Genomic DNA, 23,314 nt, shown 5'->3' with positions numbered 1-23,314 from the left:
TGTACTTTGTATCTCCTCAAATTGAAAAGACCATATACACATAGAGGGAATGGTATTGATTGCTTGTATCAATCACCAAGATATTTATCCTTTAGATGAAAGCAATTTTTATTTTAACTTTTAGCAATTTTCAAAAATAATTAATGAATATTAGAATTTGACAGTGTTTGTGTATTTTAGGACATAAGAAGAAAAGCACAGGAATAGTTATTCCCATTGGCTGATTTTGGACTTCAGCTGAAACAAGATGCAGGCTATGTAGATACCTGGTCCTCATTCATTTCTGTCAGTAATTTGTTGGCAAGGTCTTTCTCGTTCTTGTCTGCCACCTTATTGTTAGCATTTAAAAACAGCTGTTAAAAACAGAGACAAGAATAATGGAGAAAGAACATTAAACTGTTACCTACAAGCAGCAATGAAGCTTAAATGGGTTTCCATGTCTCTTGAAAATAAACCCAAGAATTCCCCTGGGAAGTATACTACACTTATAGAAATTAAAGATTATTCACTTTTTGGATTATGAATTAATAGTAGTTTAGATATTTCTCTATTGGAATTCAAAGTTACTAAAATAAGAAACAATGGCAATAATTAGGACTAGTTAATATTCCTAAATTCTTAAAGAATCAGCAGAGAATGCCTCACAGTGATATGGTTTGGCTCTGTGTCCCCACCCAAATCTCATCTTGAATTGTAGCTCCCCAAATTCCAGCATGTTGTGGGAGAAACTTGGTGGGAGTTCTCGTGGTGAGTAAGTCTCATGAGATCTGATGGTTTTATATTATAAAAGGAAGTTTCCCTGCACAAGTTCTATTCTCTTGTCTGATGCCATGTGAGACGTGCCATTCACCTTCCACCATGATTGTGAGGCTTCCTCAGCCACATGAAACTGTGAGTCCATTAAACTTTTGCAAATTGTCCAGTTTCAGGCATGTCTTTATGAGCAGCATGAAAATGGACTAATACACACAAAAAAGAAGGAAAGTTGTTACTGACACAAACTAAAGATACTATAGTACATAACACCCAGTATGGTTCTATAGTTAAGGAAGTTTGTGAAGTGCTATCAAACTAACTTTAAAAATGGTTCTTTCTAGAAGTACTTCTCAAATATGCTAATGTGTACTTTGACAAGGGAGGTCAGGGTGCAGCATTTCCAAAATTTATCTGACCACACATATTGTTAAAACATTAGTTTAAAAGTATTCTCCAAAGTCATCAAGAATTGAGCTTCATTTATATTCATTTATATTCTGTAAAAGAAAACTGATACTATCTCTAGCATACATGGGCATTACCCTCTTCCCAATAAACTAAAGAAATCAAGTGTTTTAGTTTCAGTATATAAAAGTCAGCATCCCAGAAGGCCTTCGCCTTGCCCACAATTTGAGTACAGAGAAAGAAAATTCAAATGATATTCAAAGGGAGAGACAGTTAGATTTATAAAGGAATTTATTAAGAGCATCCTAAGGAAGAAGGTTCTTAGGAAGTTATATTATTTCAGAAATGAGTAAACAAAAGGTCGAGTTACATGCTGAAATATGCAATATAAAATAAACTGCATAGAGGTATGGTAATATATGTTATGCAAGAGTATATATAAGGCTTAACATAACAATAAATTGATATATACACTACAGGCCTTGGAATCAAGAGACCTGAGTTTGAATTTTGGTTCTGCAACTTATTGGCTGTCTGATTTCAAGGAAAACTACTTCTCCAAGCTTTTCTCAAAAATATGGAGAAAAATACCTCATCAAATAGCTATATATATTCAATGACATAATCCACGATAGCTTATTAGCATAGTATCTGGCACATAACAGAGACTTAACAAATGAAAGATGTCGGCTGGGCACGGTGGCTCACACCTATAATTCCAGCACTTTGGGAGGCTGAGGTGGGTGGATTACCTGAGGTCAGGAGTTTGAGACCAGTCTGGCCAACATGGTGAAACCCCATCCCTACTAAAAATAGAAAAATTAGCCTGTAGTCCCAGCTACTTGGGAGGCTGAGGCAGGAGAATCACTTGAACCTGGCAGGCAGAGGTTGCAGTGAGCAGAGATAGAGCCACTATACTCCAGCCTAGGTGACAGAGCGAGACTGTGACTCAAAAAAACAAACAAACAAAAAACAAATGAAAGGTGGCATTATTACAAGCAAAGTCTTTTTAAAAGAATAATATTTCATATTTAGGTAAAGGGAAACAAATAGATAAAACTAGTCAATGTAAAAATGAGTAAAATCTTTCCAGAAAGCAATATAGCAATCTGTAAGAAGAATCTTTAAAAACAATTCTCACTCTTTAACCCAGTAAGTGTATTTCTAAAAATCTACCCTAAGAAACAGTCAAAAACACCAAGATTTTAGCAGCCATAAAGACCAGGTAATGGTTTTGAATTCTTCTCCTTGCTACTGAAGATATAGTTTTCTTCTTTTCTTTTCTCTTCTTTTTTTGAGACAGAGTTTTACTCTTGTTGCCCAGGTTGGAGTGCAATGGCGCAGTCTCGGCTCACTGCAACCTCCACCTCCTGGGTTCAATCAATTCTCCTGTCTCAGCCTCCTGAGTGGCTGGGATTACAAGCATATGCCACCATGCCTGGCTAATTTTTTTGTATTTTTAGTAGAGACGGGGTTTCCCCATGTTGGTCAGGCTGGTCTCGAACTCCTGACCTCAGGCGATCCGCCCGCCTCGGCCTCCCAAAGTGCTGGGATTACAGGCGTGAGCCCCTGTGCCCGGCCTATTCTTTTCATTAATTCAAGTATCTTTGGGCAGCTTAAAAAATTTACATTAATTCAAATCATATCTCTGTAATTTAGTAAAACAAAATAACTGATAAATGTTTAAGGTTCATCATATCTATCATAAAAGTTAAATGTATGATTCCATGGAATTGTAAAGTACTCTATAGTATGATGAAACTCATTTGCCAAGCCAAGGAGCCTTTACACAAATACTTAAGGAAATCAATGCATACTTAAATAGGCTGATGAATCTCATACAAAAAGAAAGCACGAAAACAGCAGCAGTCAGCTTAAGGTTGTCCATCTGATTCATAAATTGTTTATGATACTTTAAACTTTATTTGCCAAAGTTTCCAATGAGTCTAAATAGCAAAACTGATTCTATTTACTATATGCTATATATAGTATATACTATTTACTATACACTATATAGTATATATAATATACATATACTAAATTGTAATATATAATATATACTATATATATTAATTATAAAATAAATTATTTTATTTATATATAAAATAATTATAAAATATATATACTATACATATATATTACTATATATAGTATATATACTATTTACCATATAAATATACTATTTACTATATACTATGTAGTATATTCTATATACTACTATAAAAAAAGAACATAAAGGATTCATTCTTTACTAACAAACAAATAATTTAAACAAAGCAACCATGGACATCTATGGCATCATGTAATATATTTGGGGACTTAGGTTTTCATAATATTTCAAAGATTTTTATATATTCAGGAATCATATCAACTATTCCCATAAAATGTTTTTATATCAATAAAACCTTTGATTCTCCTATATTTAATATACAGAAAACATTTTTTCCTACTGACTAAACAGTGATCCTAAGTTCCAGTAATACAATTAGAAAATTATATATTACAAGGGACTTAGGGTAAGAAAACCTGGGTTAGAAATTCTACCTCCATCAATTATTAGTGTTGACCTTGGGCTAATCATTTAATGCCTCAGGACGTTTTTCCTTATTTGTATAATGAAGAAGTTTAAAAGCTTCTTTCAAAGATTCCCCTTTGTTGTGACGACTTAATGGCTTCAATGTATAGTGATAAATCTAAAGTGATTCTGACCAAAAAATATTCCAGAAATAATGAAGACTATTACTGCCAGCAGGGAAGGCCCAGGTCCCAAAGCCTGGTTTTCCCCGTTTTTTGTTTGTTTGTTTTTGTTTGAGACAGAGTCCTGCTCTGTCACCCAGGCTGAAGTGCAGTGGTTTGATGGCTCACTGCAACTTCCACCCTCCAGGTTCAAATGATTCTTCAGCTTCCCTAGTAGCTGGGATTACAGATGTGCACCACCATGCCCAGCTAATTTTTGTATTTTTAGTAGGGATGGGGTTTCGCCATGTTGGCCAGGCTGGTCTCGAACTCCTGACCTCAAGTGATTGACCCGCCTCAGCCTCCCAGAATGCTGGGATTACAGGCATGAGCCACCATGCCCAGCTGGTTTTCCCTCTTTAAAGGGATTTCTTCTCCAGCATTTTTATTTCAAAACAAAATGTGATAGGTGGTATCAAATAATTAACTTTTAAAGGTCAAGATTCCAGATACAAATTTTAAGAAACTTTGGCCTATAAAGAACAAATATTAGCTCACCATCATGATAGCTATGACAAACAGTTTTGTATTTTTTAAAAAGATATTATTCATATCAGAAATTTCTTATACCTGAGTTTCAGATACTGAAGAAAAACCAATGCTAATAAATTTTAGTAGGAACTATATTCTATCCTAGAGATGACCTTATGAAGCAGATTCCTTTTTTTCTTTTTTCTAGACGGAGTCTCGCTCTGTCACCCAGGCTGGAGTGCAGTGGTGCGATCTTGGCTCACTGCAACCTCTGCCGCCTGGGTTCAAGTGATTCTCCTGCCTCAGCCTCCCAAGTAGCTGGGACTACAGGCACGTGCCACCACGCCTGGCTAATTTTTCATATTTTTAGTACAGACAGGGTTACACTGTGTTAGCCAGGATGGTCTCGATCTCCTAACCTCGTGATCCGCCTGCCTCGGCCTCCCGAAGTGCTGGGATTACAGGTGTGGGCCACTGTGTCCAGCCGATTAGCAGATTCTTTACACATGTGAGATGTTGCCTTTATCACTGAATTTGTCTTTATAACAATTTACTTCATCAATATATTCTTTACTATTTGATTTTGATGCTGTTCTTTACTGCAATGAAGTGACATAAATGCTTTCAGAGATATCCCTCAAAACAGTGTGAAAAAATTCAAGGAGTTGATACTAAAACCTTTATTCTGAATTACTCTCATAGAATTAAGCCCTGGTATTTTTCAGCAGGAAATTATTGAAAAGAATACCTCAAATAGAAAGGTAAAAGCTCTTTGAAGTAGTTTCATTTACAAAGGCTTTATAAGAAGCTCTCTAAAAAATTTCTGATACCATCATGATACATGGAAATATCCTATATACTCTTTATTTTTTTTTTTTGAGACAGAGTCTCACTCTGTTGCCCAGGCTGGAGTGCAGTGGCACGATCTCGGCTCACTGCAACCTCCACCTCCTGGGTTCAAGCAATTCTTCAGCCTCAGCCTCCTGAGCAGCTGGGACTACAGGCACACACCACCACACCAGCTAATTTTTTTTTTTTTTTTTGTATTTTTAGTAGAGACGGGGGTTTCGCCATATTGGCCAGACTGGTCTTGAACTCCTGACCTTGTGACCTGCCCACATCAGCTTCCCAAAGTGCTGGGATTACAGGAATGAGCCACCGTGCCCAGCTTAGTTATGTACTCTTCCACATTGCTGCTACATGTATAAATTAGTAAAAAAAAAAAAAAATTCAACAGCAAATTGCATACATATCAAGAACCTTAACCATATTTCTGCTATTTTTCTACTTTTCTATATTTTCCAACAAGTTACAACTTGTTTTTATACAATGTTCTGCTCCCTAATTTAAAAAACAAATAAGAAAAGTGTATGTCCTATGACCTAGTAATTCTACTGGAAGTAAAATTCTATTCTGGAAACAAATTGTTTCTACTAGCCGGTGGAATTAAGTAAATTATGGTACATCCACTTAATACAATATTATGTAGACATTAAAATTATGGCACATGAAAATAATGAAATATCTTAAATGAAACAAAAGTACAAAATTATATGCATCAAATGCTCACACTAGTGTTAACAATGCATAATAAAAAAGACTTCACAAATCAACAAGACAATAATAAATCTGATTTTAAAATGGGCAAAGGACTTGAACAGACATCTCTCCAAAAAAGATATACAAATGGCCAATAAGCACACAAAATGGATGCTCAATATCACTAATCATTAGTGAAGGCAAATCAAAAACACAATGAAATACTACTTCATACCCATTAGGACCGCTACTATCAAAAAAGAAAAAAAAACACCACCAGTGCTGGCAGGGATGTGTAGACATTGGAAACTTTGTGCACTGTTGTTAAGAATATAAAATGGTACTTACTATGGAAAACAACATAAAAGTTCCTCAAAAAATATTCAAAAGTGAATTATCATATATCTAATAATCCTACTTCTGAGTATATACCCAAAAGAACTGAAAATGATATCTTGAAGAGATATTTGTATACCCACATTCACAGCAGTAGCCAAAAGGTGGACGTAACCCAAATGTCCACTGATGGATGAATAAGCAAAATGTGGTATTTACATACAATGGAATATTATTCAGTGTTAGAAAGGAAGGAAATTCTGACACATGCTACAACATGGATGAATCTTGACAACATTATGCTAAGTGAAATAAGGCAGTCATTGAAGAACAAATACTATATGATTCCAACTTTATGAGGTATCTAGAGTAGTCAAATTCATAGACACAGAAAGTAGAATAGTGGTTTCCAGGGGCTGACGAGAGGGGAAACCAGGCAGCTGTTTAATGGGTATAGAGTTTCCATTTTACAAGATGAAGAGTTCTGGAGATGGGCTGCACAATAATGTAAATGTATTTAACACCACTGAAGTATACAATAAAAAATGGTTAAGATGCTAAATTTTTATATCATATAATTTTAACATAATTATTTTATTTTATTTTATTATATTTACTTAAGACAGAGTCTTACTCTGTTGCCCAGGCTGGAGTGCAGTGGTGTGATCTAGGCTCACTGCAACCTCTGCCTCCTGGGTTCAAGCGATTCTCTTGCCTCAGCCTCCCAAGTAGCTGGGATTACAGGCATGCGCCATGACACCTGGCTAATTTTTTTGTATTTTCAGTAGAGACAGGGTTTCACCATGTTGGCCAGGCTAGTCTCGAACTCCTGATCTCAACTGGTCCACCCGCCTTGGCCTCCCAAAGTGCTGGAATTACAGGCATGAGCCATCGTGCCTAGCCCCACAATTATTTTTAAAAAGACTTTAAAAATGTCTACAGACTAGAAATAATCATATATAATTTATTTTATTTTTCTATATTTACCTTTTTGCCTATAAAACAAAAAGAATATTTTCATAATGAGAAAAATTAAGCTTTACCTTAAAAGTAAAAAAATGCTACTTCAGCCAGGCGCAGTGGCTCAAGCCTATAATCCCAGCACCTTGGGAGGCCGAGACAGGCGGATCACGAGGTCAGGAGATTGAGACCATCCTGGCTAACATGGTGAAACCCCGTCTCTACTAAAAAATACAAAAAAAATAGCCAGGCGAGGTGGCAGGTGCCTGTAATCCCAGCTACTCGGGAGGCTGAGGCAGGAGAATGGTGTAAACCCAGGAGGCGGAGCTTGCAGTGAGCCGAGATCTGGCCACCGTACTCCAGCCTGGGCGACAGAGCGAGACTCCGTCTCAAAAAAAAACAAAAACAAAAACGAAAAAACAAACAAAAAAATGCTACTTCTACTGGATGCTCTTAGTTATAAGTGGGAGCTAATCAATGGGTACACTTGAACATACAAAGTAGAGTAACAGACACTGGAGACTCTGAAAGGTAGGGTGAAAGGAGGCTCGAGGTTGAAAAGTTATCTATTGGATATAATGTTCACTATTTGGGCAATGGGTACACTAAAAATCTAGAGTTCATGGAATATATCCATGTAACGAAACTGCACTTGAACCTCCTAAATCTATAAAAAAAGTTTTTTTTAAAGATGTGCCATTTCTTACATGAGAGCTTGTAAGGTGAAATAAATTACAGCCAAACATTCAAGCCAGTTATGTGGGTAATAATTAATTTAAATATGCCTTTAAAAAATCAATCCATATATCAGAAAATAAACTTCAACATGCCTATTTTAAAATTATGCCCCATCAGTAGCTGATGCAAGATATGTTCATTGTTAAAGAAAGATTTTCCTGAAATTTGACTTTAAAACATTTTTCTCAAAATGGCAAAGGAAAATATTTCTAATCAATTAAATTTTATTCTTTATAAGGTTAAAACAGAAAATGAGAAGAATCACTTTTAGAAAAGAGACAAAAGCAGAGATTCAGTAAATTTATTCATCTGAACACAGGCATTTCCTCTACTGCAACATCCACGATGTCCTAGAGAAAAATGGTCAAAACATTTGATTCTGCAAAAAGAAGTAATTGCCTTTAAAATGTGGTTTCAAATTGTAACATAAGACTGACCCTTAAGATTTACGAAGCTGAATATGCTTCTTTTGCATTTTAGAGCTTAGGTTTGTTAAACTGACCCCTAATTTTGTGGTGTGTGTCTGATCCTAGGTTCTCGTCTCTCTTAAATGCCACCTGCCTCTAGTTAATGTATTTGTTTGAGCTTCAGAGGACTTCGCTGAGTTGGTGATCGCTAGATGGCAAATATTTGTTGGTTTCTCTCCATATTCCTTTAGGGTTTTACTGTTTACAAGCTTCTTTTTTGTATTGAGAGAAAAATAGCTAAAGCATCTTTGACATCTTTTCTGCAACAGGCAAAAAGACTTGAAACAAAGTGGGGATCTTTTATTTATTTATTTATTTATGAGATGGAGTCTTACTCTGTCGCCCAGGCTGGAGTGCAGTGGGGTGATCTCGGCTCACTGCAACCTCCACCTCCAGGGTTCAAGTGATTCTCTTGCCTCAGCCTCCCGAATAGCTGGGATTATAGGAGCATGCCACCATGTCCGGCTAATTTTTGTATTTTTAATAGAGACGGGGTTTCGCCGTGTTGGCCAGGCTGATCTCGAACTCCTGACCTCAGGTGATCTGCCTGCCTCAGCCTCCCAAAGTGCTGGGATGACAGGTGTGAGCCACCACGTCTGGCCTAAAGTAAGAATCTTGAACCATCCTTTCTTTTCTGTTCTCCTTACCCTGTTACCTACTGGACCAGATCTTTTGTCCTGAAAACTTGTCTCCTACTCTGCCCTCTTTTATATTCCCCTACTCCAAAAGAAACCTATTCACCCACACATATACATGGTTAATTCTTGGGGTATCTCTGCAATTCTTAAATAATTTATGCAAACATCCAGAAGCAGCTAGGGACTCTCCATCCCTAGTTCGCAGTCTCGCAAGTCAAGACCTTTTCTTGATGTGATTCATGTCAAATACTTAGGACACTGCTGTATTTTGGATGGGTCGAACCTACTTAATCTTTAATCTTAAAGCAGACAGAAACAATTGGGGGCCTTCCATGTAGAAAGCGGGGTCAGGAGGGCAAGAAAGGGAATATGAATGCATATCCAAGTCACTCTGGAAATTTTATGGGGGTATAAGAAACTTAGGTCAAAGTGGTCACAAGATTGTTTAATAGGAGATAGAAGGATATAACTCCATGTTTACTGCTAGAAACCAAAGCTTTGTGTGAAATCTTGAATTTATGGGGAAAGAGGGAGAGTACCAGTGTGTTCTTTTCCTGATCCCTTCCCCTCATTCCTTAACTGCAGGGACTGAGCTCCTTTGGGCTTTGGTGACCCCATCACTGAGGGGTTTATTTGACAGTTGATTTTGCTGTACTGGATACTTCCTTTCCCATTTCCTAATCATTTTGCAATATAGATGCTGACTCTTTTCCCTTCCCTTCTCCTTTCCCTGGGAAGATACAATGACTAAGTAAAGACTTATCGGTAGTGAAAAAAATTGTAATGAATCCTAATTTTCAAATTAATCATATTCCAATACATAGCATAATAATTTAAAATTTGTAACGTAGTTATACATAAAAGGAGGGTAGTCTCCCATTGGAGTTTATTTTTTATAATACATGATGTAGCTGTTCTAATACTTTTAAAATAAGCCTGAGTTTTAGATTCTAAAATACTGGCTATAAAGTAAAGATGAAAAGGGAAGAGGAAAAGCATTTTTATGCCCCTTCTTTGGCAGAGAGTTGTGCAGCCAAGCAAATTTTTAAACCAAACACATTTTGCTTTTGATATTTATTCTGCTTCCCTACCCTAGCATAATCCTGTTGTGCTAGGCAACCAACCGCAAATTTAATCAATTCAATTTTATTTATTAAGTTTCTACTGAGTGCCAAATACCCAATGATGGGAGAGAAGAGATTAAAATCAGCCTGCTTGCCTTCAAACAGACCACAGTTGAGTATGAAACACAAAACGTTTGTCACCTCACAAACTTGTAAAAGATACTAATATGTATCCATCTAGACCCAGCAGCATCAGAAAATATTATGTAGTGATTTTTTTAAAAGAGTAAAAAAGAAATTATTTCAAGTAGCTATAAAAGCATCAAAGAGATAGATTTTAAAAGCATGAATAAGAAAACATGAAGGGTTTAATAAGGGTCTTTGTAAGAAACGCTTAAGAGGCAGGCCTTGAGTCAGATGTCTTAGAGCCTTGTACAAGTCATGGTATGGATATTTTAAAATCACTAGAATTTTTCATAGTTTGGGAAAACATCTTAAGCAAAGGATTGATATGATAACGTTGATGTATCAAAAAGATAGTTTTGGCTTCAGTGTAGAAGAGGATAAGGGTGAAAATGGGCTGGGCGCAGTGGTTCACGCCTGTAATCCCAGCACTTTGGGAGGCCAAGGCGGGTGAATCACGGGGTCTGGAGTTCCAGACAAGCCTGGCCAAGGTAGTGAAACCCCGTATCTACTAAAAATATGAAAATTAGCTGGGCGCGGTGGCGGGCACCTATAATCCCAGCTACTTGGGAGGCTGAGGCAGGAGAATTTCTTGAACCTGGGAGGTGGAGGTTCAGTGAACAGAGACTGCGCCTGCACTCTAGCCTGGGCGACAGAGCAAGACTGTCTTAAAAAAAAGAGTGAAAAAGGAGAAAACAACAAAATGTTGCAATAATCTGGCAAAAAAATTAAAGCCTGAAATAAAGCAATGACAGTGGGAATAAAAGGCTGTATTTGAGAAACGTTTGAAAAATGAAAATTGTCAACTTTGGTGACATAAGCAGATGTGGGAGATGAGAGATCAGGAAAAGTCGAGACTGATTTCCAAGTTTCTCCTTTGAGAAACTGGGTAGATAACGGTGCCTTTGACTTAAATTAAAAATATAGGAAAAGCAAGCTGGGCATGGTGGCTCACGCCTATAATCCCAGAATTTCTAGGGGCTGAGGCAGGCTGATAACCTGAGGTCAGGAGTTCGAGACCAACCTGGTCAACATGGTGAAACCCCTTCTCTACTAAAAATACAAAAATTAGCCAGGCGTGGTGGCGGGCACCTGTAATCCCAGCTATTTGGGGGGCTGAGGCAGGAGAATCGCTTGAACCCAGTAGCCAGAGGTTGCAGTGAGCTGAGATCATACCACCACACTCCAGCCTGAGCAACTTAAGCAGCTGTAGGAATAAGAAAGGGGAGACAAAAGAGTAAGGGATGAACTGTTCCATTTTAGATGTGGCATATTTGAGATTTTTGAGAGACATTCAAGTGGAATTCCTCGACAGAGCTGAACTAACAGGAAGAAATTTGGGTATTACAGATGATATCGAAAGCCACACATCCAAAATGGAGACATCCAAAGGATAAGCAAATTAAGAAAGGTTGGAAAAAAGAGCCTAGAACCAAACAGAGAATGCCAGTATTTTTAGAAAGGGTAATATTCTAGAAAGACTAAAGAGTGGCCACAGTGATACACAGCAAAAAAGATGAATGTAGAAAAGATGAGTGTGTTGACATTTCAGAAACAAATCTTTTTTTAATGTTTGAAGAAGTCTGTTCTCTATATTTCATATTTTGGCATCAAAATTCTGTTTTGCTACAAAATACAATCGTACATTGTGCAAAATTCACTTACAAACATAATAAAGTTTCTACAAGTCTGCATTAACTTCCACAACCTCTGAACAACTGCAGAAAAGGTTGACACTGATAATGGAAAGGTTATCAAGTAGTTAGTTGCTTCAAAATTCTGTCTGTATTAGTGCTATAATATGATTTTGAGCTATCAAAACCATATTTACAAAAGTATCCTATTGATATTATTCAGCTTGATGTGGGATCTTTTTCATTAATAGAAATACATATTTTTACATTAGGAAATATGGGAATTACCAGTTTTCATCTATGAGCAACAATTTTGGAATTAATTATTGTATGGGAGAATCAATATGCTATCAATGTTTCCATTTGCAATGAGTATGTATTACTTTAATTGTAATAAAAAATGTTATTTGACCCTGAAAGGGCACCAAATCATTTATGAATTTTATTTAAATTATGCAAAAATATCACATATTTGGAGAGAAGAATGGAAATAAACACCCAAAATCATCATTTGGGTCATTACATAGTGTAAAAGTTAGGAACAATGGTCATGAAGTCAAAAAGAACTAAACTGAAACTCTCGCTCTGTAACTTCTTGCCTAATTTATAGTCATTATGAAGACAATATATATTTTGTGACCTCAAAAGAAAAGTGTCTGATACACAATTGGCACACAATAAATATTGGTTAAATAAATCATTTAATTAAAAAGCTATGTCTTGGCCAGGCGTGGTGGCTCATGCCTGTAATCCCAGCACTTTGGGATGCTGAGGTGGGTGGATCACGAGGTCAAGAGATGCAGACCATCCTGGCCAACATGGTGAAACCCCATCTCTACTACAGATACAAAAAATTAGCTGGGCATGGTGGTGCGTGCCTGTAATCCCAGCTACTCAGGAGGCTAAGGCAGGAGAATTGCTTGAACCCAGGAGGTGGAGGTTGCAGATTGCACCACTGGTCTCCAGCCTGGCAACAGGGTGAGACTCCATCTCAAAAAAAAAAAGAAAAGCTATTTCTTATACAAAAACATTATTCAGTGAATGACATACAATTTGAGTTGGAGTAATAGGTTTGCACCAAGCAATCCACATGTTTTATATAATACTCCCTATAATCAGTGGCCTGTATTTATAGGATATGTAACTTGGGGTCTACAAACTGTGGTAGAAGACAGTGTTTCCATGAGAAACAACTGTTTTTCAAAGACTCGTCTTAGTACATTCAGACACAAATAGAAGAGCTCCGAAGCAACTAATTACTTAAAGGGCCTCAAGGATATTTCTGGATGGAATGAAAATAATATACTTCATGAACTGAAATTCTTCCCATACAAAGAAATTCCAGTTTGACTACCTTTAAAGTATTTAGACAATTATGAGTGATTTAATACTAGTTTCAATTCAAGATAAAACTTGGTTATGTAATTAAATGCAAACAGAGATTAAGTATAAAAATTAGTAAAAATATGTTCAAATGTGAATTAAAACAAAAACAAAAAATAGTTTCTTAAAATCAAAGACAACAACAATAATAGAAAAATACCTTGCAGTTCTGTAGCAGTCGTATGAGATGTTCAAAGCAATTGCTGTTAAGAAAAATGGCCTGAAGAACAGGCCTATCTGTACAATCTAACATGGCTGTGATGGTATCTAGGAAAATAAAAAGAAAATCATCCATGTAAAAGTGAAAATTTGGGATCATACAAACATTTACTCTAATCATTTTTCTTTTTAATTTTTAAAACAATTTTGATGTTCAGTATTTTTTAAATGACACTAACACACAAAAACACATAAAAGCATTTTCATGCCTTTAGAAGCTATACACCAAACCATTAATGTTTGTTATGAGTGGGTGGCAGGATATAAAGAATTTTCTTTTTACTATCTGAATTTCCTAGTTTAGTGCTAATTAAAACATTTTATTTCTATAAGGAACTATCAGTTAATAATATTTGTATTTAACAACCTTACATAGGAATACAATAAGAAATCATAATATACTGGTGAAGGAGCTTGCAGAGCAGAGAGACAGAGATAAATAAGCAGAATGACACAAAACAACCAACACAAAGAGAAGGGAAGAGAAACACACACACACACACACACACACACACACACACACACACACAGCCTCTGAGGAAAAAAAGAAACAAAAACAGAGGCCCTCTAGAGAAAGGGCAGATTTTTGAAGTGACCTCTACAGAGATGTTATAGAGGCACATACAAAATTGATTGTATGGGACTCTTTATCATAGGTTACTACAAATGGTGCTTTCTGAAAATTTACTTTTCCTAGAATTTCAAAGTCATAGCTAATTTTCTTTTTAACATTGATGCATTTAGGAGATTACACTGTCAAAACAATATAAAGACTTGACTTTGTTATTGTTAAAGCAAAGAGGGTATAACAAACACATCAATTCTATAAAAATTATTTTGAAGTCAAAGTCTAAGCATTCACATGATATCTGAATTAAACAATCAATGCTTTCCATACAACGGCCTTGTATTTCAAGAGAAAGTGGTAGATATGAAAATTAAAAACAGACTCAGAAAAAGTTGTCATTATGTAATACTTACTCAGCATTTTGATCTGTAGAGCAATAAATCGGTTTTCCCACTGTCTGGACCTTCTTTGATTAGGTAAAGCTGAATGATCTGAATTTAGCAATTTAAAATAGTTCTCCAGAATAGTACTGGTTTCCACTTGACGCTGATCAGAATTGCTACTGAGAAGGATATGTACCACTTCTGTAAGGCACTTCAGAGTTAGTTCTGCCTTCCTACCCACTTCTTCAGGATCTCCATCCTCCCAGGAATCACAGTCTGCCAAAACTCGCATAAGAACTTCCATAGTGGCTGGAGAAATTGCTTGTAAAGCATTCCTCTGAAATATTAGAGACAATAAAAATGAAAACTAAACCTAATGAAGAGTTCTGTATGTTTGCAACAATGAGAATTTAATACATCTGCAGGCAACCTTTTCTTTTAATAAATAAACACATAAAAATTTGTAACAGATACTCTAATAGACACTGCTAGTGGTTCATACATATTAAATCTTCCCTTCCTCTCAGAAAACTCACTTTACACTCTCTCTTGTGGCTAAGGGTAGCCATGTGATATAGTTCTGGTTAAGGACATATGGTAGTAGCCTATGAAGAGGGTATCACTTTATAAATAAAAAGGGAAGGACCCTTTGCCCTTGGGCTTTTCACCTTTTCCTGTCTAGAATGTAGACATAATGCTTGCAGCCACTTTTATATCATGAAGAGATAAGTCCAAGATTAAAGTAGCAGGCTACAGAAAGAATAGGAATATTGAAGGACCTCAGTCCTTGATGTTCTTATTGAGTTACTATACCAACCCAGAACTGCCTAAACCTGGATTTCTTAGGCAAAATGAAACAAATAAAAAACAACCTCAAATCGATTAACTGTCTCTCAGGTTTTCAGGTTGGTTACAGAAAATCCATCACAACTGATTTAAATATATAAGATGACTGGTTTGGTTTTGATTCTACAAACATACTTCTGAAATTCCATACACTAAGTAATTGGTAGCTATATGTCAAGGTGACCAGAAAAACACAGAAATAAACAATATGTATTGCCCTAAATTGTCAAATTATGACATAATGAAACAGAACATAGTTATGCAAAATTACCTGAAATAGCACTTAAGCCATTAGGATTGTTTTCATCAATAATTATCAATATAATATATAATATCAACAACAATATTTACTACTATGGAAGAAACTGCTAATGGCCCACCCAACATTCAATCTCCTTCACCTTCCTTATTCAGAGAAACTGATGTTTTCCTGGACACATGACCACCCAGAATAAATTCACATTTCCTAGCCTCCCCTGCTGCTAAGGAGGCTAGGGAAGCAAGTTGTATTACATTTTTTATGTGGACATGTTTTCCTTCTCCACAGTCATATGATCAAGTTTGACAAAATAGATCAAAAGACAGGGAGTGTCAACTTTTCAGTATCTCTTTATTTTGCTTTTATTTTTTTCAGACAAGGTCTTCCTCTGTCACCCACATTGAAATATAGTGACATGATCACGGTTCACTGCAGCCTCAACTATCCAGACTCAAGTGATCCTCCTGCCTTGGCCTCCTGAGTAGCTGGGACCACAGGTGTGCACCATCATACCTGACTAATTAAAAACAACAAAACTTTTTTATAGAGACAGGGTCTCCCTGTATTGCCCATGCTCGTCTTGAACTCTGGGGCTCAAGAGATCCTGCCACCTCGGCCTCCCAAAGTTCTGGGATTATAGGAGTAATCCACCATGCCCAGCCTCAGTATCTCTTTAAAAGATACTTGACACATGCCGTTTGCATCCTTCTTCTTTACCCCCTCTATCTTAGAGCCCCAAATGTGAACATAATGGCCAGAACTCTAGAAGCTATCTTGCAGCATGAAACAGAATAGTAAGCATGAAAGATTGACATTCAAAAGAAAACTGAGTCCCTGAAGATCCCAGAGGCACCAGATTAACTCTGAATTGTTTATTACTTTGTTTTTAATTAGAAAAGTAACTTAAGCTGTTTTAATTTTATTAACTGCTACATACAGCAAATCATAGATCTAACTGATAAAACTGTTATTTACTTACTTTTTAAAAGTACAAATACTTTAAGTGCTGTACATATATTATGTCATTTAGTCCTTACAAATATCTCACAAATGTTACTATTTCTGTATTATAAATTAATAAACTGAAACATATGTAATTAGTTTATCCAAGGTCACACAACTAGTTAGAGATGGACACTCAAACCTAGGTCAGTCTGGCTCCAAAATCTTTGTTTTCAACATAACACAAAACAGAACAGGTTTCAAATATGCCAATGGGAAGCCCAGATATGATGCTTTGGGAAAGGAAACCAGTAATCAGACTTTGATTTTTCTGATCTTTATGACATCATGACCATTCTTTTTTTTTTTTTTTTTTTTGAGATGGAGTCTCGCTCTGCCGCCCAGGCTGGAGTGCAGTGGCCGGATCTCAGCTCACTGCAAGCTCCGCCTCCCGGGTTCACGCCATTCTCCTGCCTCAGCCTCCCGAATACCTGGGACTACAGGCGCCTGTCACCTCGCCCGTCTAGTTTTTTTTTGTATTTTTTAGTAGAGGCAGGGTTTCACCGTGTTAGCCAGGCTGCTCTCGACTTCCTGACCTCGCGATCCGCCCGTCTCAGCCTCCCAAAGTGCTGGGATTACAGGCTTGAGCCACCGCGCCCGGCCTGACATCATGACCATTCTTTAGCCTTTATATATTCAATTCATCGAAACACCCTTGTACTAATGCCATATTCAACAAACAACTTTCCAACTTTGATAGAAATCCCACTATAGTTGTGCCTGGATCACAAGGATTTTTGGTACATAAAATAATAAATTGGACTTCCAGTATCTACTTGATTTTAGTGTTAGGTTTCATTATGGAGGTCTCTCGGGGCTTGACTACCCCTAGGCACTAACAAGAACAAGTCTCTCTGTTTTCAAAAAGAGAAGGGGATCCAATCAATTTCTACATTAGTCATAACAATGCCACTTCCATTTTCATTCCTGTATACTTATTCATTTTTTTCACTGTAGTAGAGAAATGATAGAAATGGGGAGATAATGACCCAAATGAAGGAAATCAGCTAATACTGGAATGTGATTAAGCAAACTTACACTGAAAAACAAGATTCTGGTCACCACCCCTCTCACTACAAGGAGACTCTTTTCTTCTACTAGGGGGAAGAGGAGAAAGTCAAATAGTCCACCTGGAAACCTAACTAGGGACTCTGGCTAGGTGCCAAAAAATAAAAAGGACAGGACAAATAAAACAAAGAAATGGAAATTTCAGTAGTGCTCTGGAGGCTAACAAGGTACAAGGGTAAAAAGGATAAAAGTATTTTTTTTAAAAAGGCCATTGAGCATAAGGGCCATGAAAAAAAGAAAATGATAATACAGAGAGAAAACAAAACAGAGCAAAAACAAGGAGGAAAGGGGAACTGCATCAGTACCAACAGACAGGAAACTCTTTTTTTATGTTTTATTTTTTATTTTTTTGAGACGGAGCACGATCTTGGCTCACTGCAAGCTCTGACTCCCGGGTTCACGCCATTCTCCTGCCTCAGCCTCCCGAGTAGCAGGGACTACAGGCGCCCGCCACCATGCCTGGCTAAATTTTTTTTGTATTTTTAGTAGAGACAGGGTTTCACTGTGTTAGCCAGGATGGTCTCAATCTCCTGAATGTAGACAAGGACTTCCTCCTAAATGCCCAAAATAATAAGGTAATATGCCTAGTATATTATTGGCATAATTTTGTATCTTTAAATAAAATTTACTTAAGTTTTAAAAAATACAGGTTTCTAAGTTTTTAAAATTATAATTTAAATATGTAATTTGGTTCAACAATATTAAGAACATAGTACACTGATGTTAGTAAGAGAATGTTTAATGTGAAAGAAAAAACTGCTGGTTAAAAAAGAGAAGATAAACACTTTTGATCTAAAATAGAGAAAGAAACAGAGGGATAGAGGGAGGGAATTATGGAGATCTATAAACTTGGATGGAAAAAAACCAGATATCTTAATTTCTACTAATCTCTAACTAAAATTGAGTATTTCCTTCAAATTTAAATGTAAGCAACAAAAGCACAGTAGTAGAAATAATACTTGTGATTTTGTTGGTTAGGCACAGTTGACTCACACCTGTGATCCCAGCACTTTGGGAGTCTGAAGTGGGCAGGTTGCTTGAGCTAGGAATTGCTCAACCTGGGCAACATGGCAAAAGAGTATCTTTACAAAAATACAAAAATTAGCTGGGTGTGGTGGCATGTGCCTGTAGTCCCAGCTCCTTAGGAGGCTGAAGTGGGAGAACTGACTGAGCCAGGAGGTCAAGGCTACAGTGAGCCATGACAGAGCCACTGCACTCCACTCTGGGCAGCAGAAAAAAACCCTGTCTCAAAACAACAACAACAAACAAAACAAAACAAACTTGTGATTTTGTCATCAGTAAAAATTATATGCATTTTCATTTATTACAGCTGTTACAGTCTCTCAAAATATCATTTATGCTAATTTCTTCTTGGAAGTTACATTAGTTTCTAGACTTGCTGTTATAGCTTTTTAAATTTAATGTATTATAAAGAAGCACATATTGCTATGTCACAGATTTGTTTTATTAATATTTTAGTAACTGCATTTCAGTATAATTGGTTTCCTTTATTTGAGGCATTTAAAACATTCTGACAAAGGGCTTTATCAGATTGCCAAAGGGATATGTGGTATAAAAAGTATAACAAGTGTTAGGAACCTCTGATCTAAACTGTGTGGTTTAAGAAAACACACGTATAAGAACATACTTTCTGAACTATAATCCTTTTGTCAACTAGAATTTATATTCAAAGTTTATGACAGTGGTCGGGCATGGGGGACTCACGCCTGTAATTCCAGCACTTGGCGAGGCCGAGGTGGGCAGATCACCTGAGCCCAGCACTTCAAGACCAGCCTGGGCAATATGGAAAAAATCTCGTGTTTGCTAAAAATACAAAAATTAATTGGGCATGGTGGTGTGTGCCGGTATTCCCAGCTACTTGGGAGGCTGAAGTGGGAGGATCGCTTGAACCTGAGAGGCAGAGGTTGCATTGAGCCAATAATTGCACCTCTGCACTCCAGCCTGGGAAACACAGTGAGACCCCATTTCAAAAAACAAAAACAGAAAAGTTTATGACAGCACTTAGATGCTTACCTTAAAAAAAAAAAAAAAAAAAAAAAAACTAGAAATTCTTTTCTGTAAATTTTAAAACACTACTTGGATTTGTTGAAAAAAAATATAAACTTACAAAAATACATTCAGTATTATAGGTACACAGGAGAGTGAATAAATTGGTGTGTTTAGAAACCAAACTACGAGACTTTGATTTCATCAAGTGGACTGATGAAGCTGACTTCCTCTATCATCTGAAATAAAAACTAGTGCTTGAAAGCTAACGTAAATAAGAACTTACAATACCAAAAATTGTTAAATTTGTTTATTTATTCAGTAATTTTATTGTCAGTGCTAAATATTACTTAGGTTTTTTGGAAAATAAAAGACGCAGATTAGTTACAATATATAAGTTCAATATTTGGTGAATGAAATTATAAAAAGACAAAGAACATACTAAACAATCCATGGAAAGCTTTTTGCACTGTTAATTATAATTGTATATATTAAATTTCAACATTTTCCTTACCTGCCCACCGGCTACAATGGCTCCAAAAAGATGCAATAAGCAACATTTAAGACTTTCCTTGAGATGTTCACTTTCCTGAAAACATTCTGTAAATATAACACACCCATAAATAAATAAATAAATAAGATTTGTCTTTCACAATATGATTTATCTCTAGGAAATGTCTGATGCAAATGCGAAGAACTATTTGTGAAAAGGCTAATCTGTGTTAAAAGCCAAGGTTGATATGCATTTTGGCTTAGGAAAAGAAAAGAGAAGCCATCTACCAGATAGCATTTTAGGTATTCACGTCGTCTCACTGAGTTCTCATAATTCTCCATATAAGGATGATATTTGGCCCCCATTTATATATGAGAAAAAGGAAGGTCAGAAGTTAGTATCTTGCCTGAAGTCACATGACCACTAACTGACAGGGCTAGAAACTAACTCAAACCTGGCATAAAATTAGACGTCTCTCTCTTTTTTTTCCCTTTGAGATGGAGTCTCACTGTATTGCCCAGGCTGGAGTGCAGTGGTGCGATCTCAGCACACTGCGATCTCCGCCTCCCAGGTTCAAGCAATTCTCCTGCCTCAGCCTCTGGAGTAGCTGGGATTACAGGTGCCTGCCACCACGCCCAGCTAATTTTTGTATTTTTAGTAGAGACGGTGTTTCGTCATGTTGGCCAGGCTGATCTCGGACTCCTGACCTCAGGTGATCTTCCCGCCTTAGCCTCCCAAAGTGCTGGGGTTACAGGAGTGAGCCACCGCGCCCAGCCTAGACGTCTCTTTACTAAGACTATCAGACCTCTCATTGGTAAAAATTGACCATAACTAGTCCACTACAGAATGAAAGAGTTGGACAAAAAGATTTCCTGAGTCCACTCCAGGGCTAATGTTCTAAAATTCTGGTACCAATAGCAAGATTTCTTTTAAAAGTATAAATTATTTTATTGTTTGTTTGTTTGTTTGTTTTTAAAAAAAACCAGGCTATACATGCATACAACAAAGAAAAAGCAGCATAAAGACCTGACAAGGGGCCGGGCGCAGTGGCTCACGCCTGTAATCCTAGCACTTTGCGAGGCCAAGGCAGGCAGATCACGAGGTCAGGAGAGCGAGACCATCCTGACCAACATGGAGAAATCCCGTCTCTACTAAAAATACAAAAAAATTAGCCGGGTGTGGTGGCACATGCCTGTAATCCCAGCTACTCAGGAGGCTGAGGCAGGAGAATTACTTGAACCTGGGAGGCAGAGGTTTCAGTGAGCTGAGATCACGCCATTGCACTCCAGCCTGAGCAACAAGAGTGAAACTCTGTCTCAAAAAACAAAACAAAACAAAACAAAAACAAACAAACCTGACAAGGAAATGTAAGTTTCCCTTTAATCTATTCCTCAACCCACGACACTACCACTGCCTTGCACACCTGTAATCCCACCACTCTGGGAGGCCGAGGCGGGTGGATCACCTGAGGTCAGGAGTTCAAGACCAGCCTGGCCAACAGGGTGAAACCCCACCTCTACTAAAATTGCAAAAATTAGCCAGGTGTGGTGGCGGGCACCTGTAATCCCAGCTACTCAGGAGGCTGAGGCAGGAGAATCTCTTGAACCCAGGAGGCAGAGGTTGCAGTGAGCTAAGATTGTGCCACTGTACTCCAGCCTGGGTGACAGAGCAACACTTCACCTCAAAAAAAAAAAAAAAAAAAAAAAAAAAAGTACATAGTACATAAATATACTCCTGCATCAACTTTTTTTGCTTTTTAACTTAATATATTCTGGATATTACTACATCTTTCTACTTTTTTTTTTTTTTTTTTTTTTTTGAGACAGGGTCTTACTTTATTGCCCAGGCTAAAGGGCAATCACAGCTCACTGCATCCTTGGCTGCCTGGGCTCATGTGATTCTTCCATCTCAGCCTCCCAGGTAGCTGGGACTACAGGCACACACTACCATGACCATCTAATTTTTTGTATTTTTGTGTAGAGACAGGGTTTTGCAATGTTGTCCAGGCTGGTCTCAAACTCCTGGGCTCAGGTGATCTGCCCACCTCAGCCTCCCAAAGTGCTGGGAGTACAAGGGTAAGCCACTGCGTCCAGCCTGGACATTATTACATCTTAACAGATACATCTGCCTCATTCATTTTTTGTAATGACTAGAGGCATACACCGCTACAATGTGTTACCTTCACTTAACCAGTTCTCTCTTGATAAACCACCATGCTTTTCCCCTTTCTTTTGATGCTGTTATGAACACCCTTTTGCATATGTCATTACACACTGGGACAAGACTATAACAATAAAATTACTTCCAATAACAAATGTTACCAAAAAGAAACAGCTTTGAGGTAACCTGGATAGAAACTTATAATTAAAAAATTAAGAAGTTCCAGCTATATGGGAATAACTGGTACTACACATGGCTTTCAGCTATAAACAACTAGAAAACTGGAGAAAATCAGTTCCAGAAACTGGGTCACAGAACTGTGATACACACAAGAAGGAAAACAAAGTAAGCACAAGGATCACACAGATTCCTGTTTGGAGACACTTTCCGAACTACTACATGGAAAGGGGGAACCTTAAAAGAACACAGTCATTTGTTGAGTTGAGGAGACAGAAATCAAAGTTCAGAGAGGCCTAGGCAACTGGAATTTGTAAAGCAGAGTACTGGAGTGGAGGAAGCTATACAGAGAAAGTGCTCCAGAAATATGCACAGGGCTCACTTTGTGTCTCAGTGTCTATCCTCACACAATAGTGTGATATCCCACAAGATCGGCAAAAAACTACAAAGAAACTGTAAGCTGAGTAATTCTCTGATTTTACACAGAGCTAGAAGATGACAGAGTTCCATTCATCCACAGTGGATACACAGAAAGATAATACATAAAAAGGACATAAAAACATATACCATTGCAAATTCTCATCATAAGATTGCTGGGTGGCTATATTAGTATATGACAAAGTAGGCAAGAAATATAATCAAGGCAAGGAATGTTATTCATGATGAAAAGTGGAACTCAATAAATTTAAATAAGAAAATACAGCTCAATGAGTTTAAGTTTATTGAAGTCATAAAGAGTATTTTCTCTTGCCATAATGGAAATATATTAGAAAGTAATGAAAAAAAGATCTGGAGACCCTTTTCATGAAAATGGCATTAAAA

The 23,314-nt window shown here is 37.1% G+C and overlaps 1 protein-coding gene across 12 annotated transcripts in view; it reads right to left on the bottom strand.

Annotated features, from left to right (window-relative positions):
- LOC105468283 (neurobeachin like 1) overlaps window positions 1-23,314 on the bottom strand; it is a 211,202-nt gene that overhangs the window by 122,091 nt on the left and 65,797 nt on the right. For 9 of the 12 annotated variants that reach the window (XR_011609986.1, XM_071073225.1, XM_071073223.1 and 6 more), the window contains 4 exons: window positions 20,177-20,262; window positions 14,511-14,817; window positions 13,471-13,577; window positions 267-353 (listed from right to left, as the gene is read on the bottom strand). Coding sequence is in view for 11 of the 12 variants with exons in the window: in XM_071073225.1 (XP_070929326.1) it covers window positions 267-353; window positions 13,471-13,577; window positions 14,511-14,817; window positions 20,177-20,262 (587 nt within the window). In the remaining variant the exon portion in view is untranslated. The remainder of the gene's footprint in view (window positions 1-266; window positions 354-13,470; window positions 13,578-14,510; window positions 14,818-20,176; window positions 20,263-23,314) is intronic. The other 3 variants (XM_071073227.1, XM_071073228.1, XM_071073233.1) reach the window with 2 other exon arrangements.

This window comes from Macaca nemestrina, chromosome 11, assembly GCF_043159975.1.
Source record: "Macaca nemestrina isolate mMacNem1 chromosome 11, mMacNem.hap1, whole genome shotgun sequence".
Lineage (NCBI taxonomy): Eukaryota > Metazoa > Chordata > Mammalia > Primates > Cercopithecidae > Macaca > Macaca nemestrina.
The sequence above is the reverse complement of the archived record's forward strand: the minus strand, read 5'-3'. Positions and strand labels throughout refer to the sequence as shown.